The 6,000-nt window shown below is 34.7% G+C and overlaps 1 protein-coding gene across 1 annotated transcript in view; it reads left to right on the top strand.

The window, feature by feature from the left end:
- Positions 1 to 1,238: 1,238 nt before the first annotated feature.
- The window catches only part of LOC134814474 (uncharacterized), a 96,233-nt gene continuing 91,471 nt past the window's right edge, over positions 1,239 to 6,000 (top strand). The window contains exons 1-4 of the mRNA XM_063822600.1: positions 1,239 to 1,363; positions 1,691 to 1,817; positions 2,014 to 2,115; positions 2,409 to 2,563. Coding sequence (XP_063678670.1) covers positions 1,319 to 1,363; positions 1,691 to 1,817; positions 2,014 to 2,115; positions 2,409 to 2,563 — 429 coding nt within the window. The 5' untranslated portion in view covers positions 1,239 to 1,318. The remainder of the gene's footprint in view (positions 1,364 to 1,690; positions 1,818 to 2,013; positions 2,116 to 2,408; positions 2,564 to 6,000) is intronic.

Here is a 6,000-nt window from a genome sequence, read left to right as displayed (position 1 = left end):
AGAATTTTAGTGCCCAAAATGTGGACCCCCAAGTGGTGTCAAAAACGTGAATTAAATAATAATTATTTTAGTCTCTTGAGTCTTGACACCACTAGAGGGTTAAACGGGTTCCTGCCAGTATATTTAAACAAATACGTTATCATGCATTATAAACTAATTATGCTTTGATAATATATTGCTAATTGCGTTAGGGACGAAGGTTTAGTTACGTGATTAGAGGTGTCTAATAAATAATGATAAGAATATATTTACCATGTACTGCTAAAATGAGATTAAGTTAATCAACTTAGGGCCACAGCGGGTAGAATTCTCTTCTTGTTCCAAGGAAATTCTAACTATAAATTACTGAATGAACTGATAAATCTGATGCGATTTTAAATATTTCATGCGGACTTATCACATGAGAGGGCTCCTTACTGTTGTGTTACAACAAGACGTACAAATCGTTTCATTAGAGGTCGTTTTTACTAAACATTACCGATTTGTATTACTAAACTGCAAAATTAACATTTGTGTTTTAGTATAAACTCTTTCCAGTACTTTACCTGTCATTACATATTATTAAAGACAGGATTTATTTTAGTTTTCGAAAGTTAAGAACTTTTATTCGGTCCAAAATAAGACTTTTTGCTAGTACTTAAGGACAACGGGGCCCTTCGTCACACCACTGCAATGAAGTAATAATCACATTTGTATCCTAATTGTGTATGTACTTCGAAATGGTCAGGACTGTTAGATGACCTTTAGTTGACCAATAAAACCCGTATTTGTCGTATGTACAAAACCTGTAAAACAAAATACTTTATTACATAATATAATAACTTTACAACCAAATTAAACCAATTCCAAATAAATACCTAAAAACTAAACATTATAAATACTTACCGATTGGACGGTAGTGTGCTGCCTCTGGTCTGCAACTCCCCAGTCCAATCGGTTATCCCTGTTTCCTTGTCATTGCTAGAAAGGGTAAACACGGTTAGAAGTATTCCGTCACAAAAGAGAGATAAATGTGTGATCAGAAATAACAAGGACCATGAAATCTTAATGCAATTGTCTGCGATATATCCCTTTGAATCACATATTCTAACATCTGGCTGTTAAGGGAATTTTACTATTGTCTTTTTTTTGATAATGTTATCAGATGTAAACTCATTGGTTTACAAATGTAGCTGGTTCTAGTCATTGATTTATCACTTTTGCGAAATATTTTAACATAGGCACTTACCACTTTTCATAGATGAATGACTTCGTAATCTCATTGTCTCCGTAGCATTTATAAGCACAGAGATGAGTAGTTGATGCTTGCAGATACATTATGCTCATTTTTATTTGTTTCATCTTGTTGGTACCTCTCCTAAAAGTAAGTGTCCTTATATTTTAATAATCCGCTGCAGATAAATTGTGATCAATTACAACATAGCATTATTACAGGATTAGTCGCTAGGACCAATGGCTGATATTTCACCACTACTGTGTTACTTAAATATTTTAACCAGTAACCAATTTTGTATACCCATTGCATTGTCATTGAAATGAACTTAGGGGTCGTTCACATATTGCGTAATTACTTTTTGGAAAAATTAATATCAGTTTTACACATAGCTATTGTGTCAAAATTACAAATCATTCGAAAACCCCCCTTCCCCCTCGGGTGATTACATAATATGTGAACGACCCGTTAATTCAGAGTGAAGATTACAAACCAGTCCACAAAGGAATTCCTGGCACTTTTAGCCATAAGGTATACTTGAAGAATTCAGATGGTGTGCCTATCTCTCCCTTTCATGACATTCCCTTTAAAGTTGAGGATGGAGGTAAGAAATTGAGATTTGACTTTTACTATTAGTACTTCTATACTATGGTTTGATTCTACGACTACTAATTCTAATGATTTAAATTATAAATTGTTGTGATCTTGATGAACAGTACTGCTCCTGTAATTTACCACATTCGTAGTGTGTACTGATATATATTTTAATTATTGACTGATGAGTTTTCTTAACATTTCAGTATACAACATGGTGGTAGAGATGCCAAGATGGAGTAATGCAAAGAACGAAATTACCAAGGAGGAAACATTAAACCCAATCATTCAAGATACCAAAATATATGGTAAAGCTTCTGATTCATTGCATGAGTAATAAGTTAGAAGTCAAACTTTTGTTGAAAATGTCATGAATTTGTATTGCAGTTGGTTTGTCACTACATAATGCTGTCAGTTGTCACTAAAAAGGGCTACTACCGGTTCGAAACCTCATAAATTGAACTTATGTTATCTTACTATATATCTTAGATTTTAAACTTATACTAGTATAAGTTTAAAATCTAAGATATATATTAAGATAACATAAGTTCAATTTATGATAGTTATCAACTGTATCACTGAACACTACTCCAAACTACAGATGGAGTAAACACACTGAGATATGTCAGCAATTTGTTCCCTTATCATGGTTACATGTGGAACTATGGAGCTATTCCACAGACATGGGAAGATCCGGAGTATGTTGACCCAAACACTGGGGTTGGAGGTGATAACGATCCTGTTGATGTTGTCGAGGTGGGTACAGCACAAATGTGATCTGTGAAAATAAAAATCTGTGTGTCATAAAGAAACTTCAGTTTGGACATTTAGTTATTTGTCAAAGATTAGACTTGGGCGCTGATTTTAACTATCCTTTATAAATAGAACTGTAACTTTTGTGGAATGATATTATAAGTAAAAACAGTCACTATCTCCTTCTTCGTGTTACTTTACCTTTAAGGGTATGCTGCCCAATTGGAATGTAGCGCTGTGTAAGACACGAATAAATGCATGTAGAGGGTAAGGCTAACTACGGAACAATTTTTGAGAATTTTACGTGTATGCCATCTGGTCCCTGGGCTTATTTGAATTAATATTTGAAAGAAGCTTACGAAATCCCCGATGATCGATCAATATCAAAATTCAACAATCATTGGACATAGGAGATATCAGTGTCTAGTGAAGGATCCGAAAACTGGTATAAAAGAAGAATGAAAAGTTCCGCTTGGCTTTGGGTTTAACCGAAGTGTAGAATAACTATACACAATTAGGATACGGCAGGTGTTTGATTTATATTAACATGTGGACCAAAACTTCTTAGTTATTTGCGCTGGATCATCAATATTGAAAGATTGTCTCTTATATTTGGTGAGAAAGCTTTAAAATCCTTTACGGCTAGTAACAAACTTAATCATCAGAAATGAACCAGAAATTTTAAATTTAGATCTGTGTCTTCCTTTTTACGGCATGAAGAAAAAAAGTTCCATATCGAACGGGGTTGTAACTCTGATTTATAGTTACTTTAGGAATAGGTAGATCAACTAAATCATAATGCAGTCTTTTTACTAACTTCCAAGAGATCATGGATCAGGCTATTCTAGGACTTGCCAATTAATCGAGCATAATTCACGATTAATCATGTCCCAGTTTGCTTTCTTATAATTATAATTTTCGTTTAGGAGTTTGCTTGCGGGAAATGGAGCTTTTATTGAAAAAGTGACAGGAAAATGAATCAGATTTGCAAACGGAATGAGGAATCACAGACATTAAGTTATCGATTGTGTTATCATATTATGAGAAGAATGTCTAATGTATTACCACTTTTATGGGTGGGTGATGTGGATCAACTGGGGAGGTGAATGATCACTGAAAGAATTATGAAGGATTGCTCAATAGGTACGGTATGGATAAGATAGCCAGTCTGTATGGGGGAGATTTAAAATCACCAATATCATAGTTTAGGGGGATTCTTTTGGAAACTAGCTTGCGATATAACTAACTATGACATCTTGATAGGTACCCAAGAGTTTCCTACTCTATAACAAGTACAGATTACAATACTCTTTTGTTAGGAAAAAGCAATTTTAACGGCAAAGATTCTGCACCTTGGCTATGGTAGTACGGGTGTAGTGGCATCGAGTCGACGAACAGCCAAAGAAACACACCTCCATTTTCCCTAAACTTTTTAGGGTATCTAGGATCTTGAGGATGAGTCTTTCTCGTGCGGTCATTGCGGAGAATTTCATATTGAGAAGAGGAAAGATTTCGTTGTAGAAATAGATTTTTGAGCCAAGTCTCTGTAGGGCATTATGTCAGCTGCTCTATGTTAGCAAAGGATGAAGTTCGGAAATTTATTACCATCAAGAAGGGGATGGGAGGAGGCTTAGGTTACGAATGGAATAAGACTGGAATTTGGTAGAGTTAAGTAGGGAGTTGGACTGGATTAGATAGAAGGATTAACAAGACGTTATCAAAGAAAGTTAGAGAGAAACAAGAATGAATAAAGATATAGGACGCTGAGGCGGCTGGAATCTTGACTTATTCATTTACCAGGAGAAGAACATTTCTTTTAACCATGAGGAGATAATACAAAGAAAAGTGTGATGTGGGAGCAAGCACGAAATGTTTAAGATTAGTGGGCTGTAAGGAGTGAGAGGAATGAATATTAGAATCTAGGGGGAATACGGTGTTACATGGACCTAGTCGTGGAGAGATAGAATTGCGGAGAAGGTAAGTCTATGATGAGAAGAATAAAGAGAAACTTATGATTATGATAATTGTAGTTGATGTTGTGGGGTTGCATGGAGAATTAAATGTGTAAATTTTGTTAGGTATAAAGTGTTGATATGTATATGTGCATTTTTGACTGTGTCGAGGCCGTTTGCATGCAAAAAGACTATTCTAAGTCTTTAAGATTCATTGTCTAACATATGGAAAAAATGGGCAGTGACGAAATGTATGAAATAGGAGCATAAAATTGAGAAAAGATAAATCAGAGATTTGTTTGGTTTTTAATTTTAGGGCGCAACGTTTATCAAAAATATTAAATGAAAGAAGAAGATCAAGATTTAAATTCCAGAAATTATTTACAACCTGTCAAAACTGTGTTCGTTTACAACAAACTTAAGCCAAGTGGACAGGAAACCTACTCCTCTCATGTTGAGATGAAGCCAATCATGGTAAGAAGTTCATCTACATGATCTAAAGTCTCGTGTTAAAAAGTTGAGGAAACAGTCTAGGAACACGCATTATTCTTTAGGCATAAGTTTTAAGTTAGATTGTTAAATCTTGAGAACATTCTTTGCTTATGTAGGATTAAATCACTTAATTGAAGACAACTTGGACATTTTATAATTGCAGCGGGAAATAACTGCTTAGTGTGTCAATTTAATTCAGTCAAGATACTTCCTAAGGAAACTGAAACCCCATAATAGAATGTCTTATGTCATTGTTCCAACACTAAATATACTTTTTTCAATTCGTAGCTTATGCAGCTGCATGAGTTTTATGAAAAATGCATTGAGGAGCTTGTAAGGAAAACTTAAAGCAAATTCTCCAAAACATTTTCCAGATTTTTCCTCTTTCATCTTTTATTTGCTCCCTTTTCGAGAACTATTACTGTAGTAAGCATATTTTCAAAATTTGCAGGACTTTATCCTTTGACCCCAAAATTGGCACAGCATGAAAGCCAAAATCTTGCTGGATTTAAAACTTTATTATTTGAAATTTGAATGGATCTTGAAACTGTGTTTGAAAATGATCTCTAGTGCCAAATTGCTCAGCTAGCTAGGCCTTAATGGTTCATTTTACCATAAGTTATTCAAATAATTAGAGATCATATCTTATTAGTCGCTCTATTATAGGGTCAGGAACAACATAAACATTTTTTTGACTTTAATGTTTCGGATAATTTTGACTTGGGCTGCGCCCATATTTTTCACCAATTTTTAACAGGTAAAATTCTCTAAATCTTCAATTTAGTCATGAAGGAGTATAGAAAGAGTTTTAAATGTGTGCTCCTCTTATATAAACAGTAGAACTAGAAAATGGTTAACTTTAGTCGAGGTCTCAGTTTGTACAATGTCGGGAAGTTCCTGCAGGAGTTTTACTGGGCCGCGCTCAGCCTGTCATGCCGCCTAATCTCTATGTTTATGAACATAATAGCCTGAGGTCCCCAGGTAAGCAGGAGTTTT

The sequence above is a fragment of the Bolinopsis microptera genome, chromosome 4 (genome assembly GCF_026151205.1).
Source record: "Bolinopsis microptera isolate Bmic1 chromosome 4, MBARI_Bmic_1.0, whole genome shotgun sequence".
In the NCBI taxonomy this organism is placed as follows: Eukaryota; Metazoa; Ctenophora; class Tentaculata; order Lobata; family Bolinopsidae; genus Bolinopsis; species Bolinopsis microptera.
Note: the sequence above shows the minus strand (reverse complement) of the source record. Positions and strands in the feature narration are given on the sequence as shown.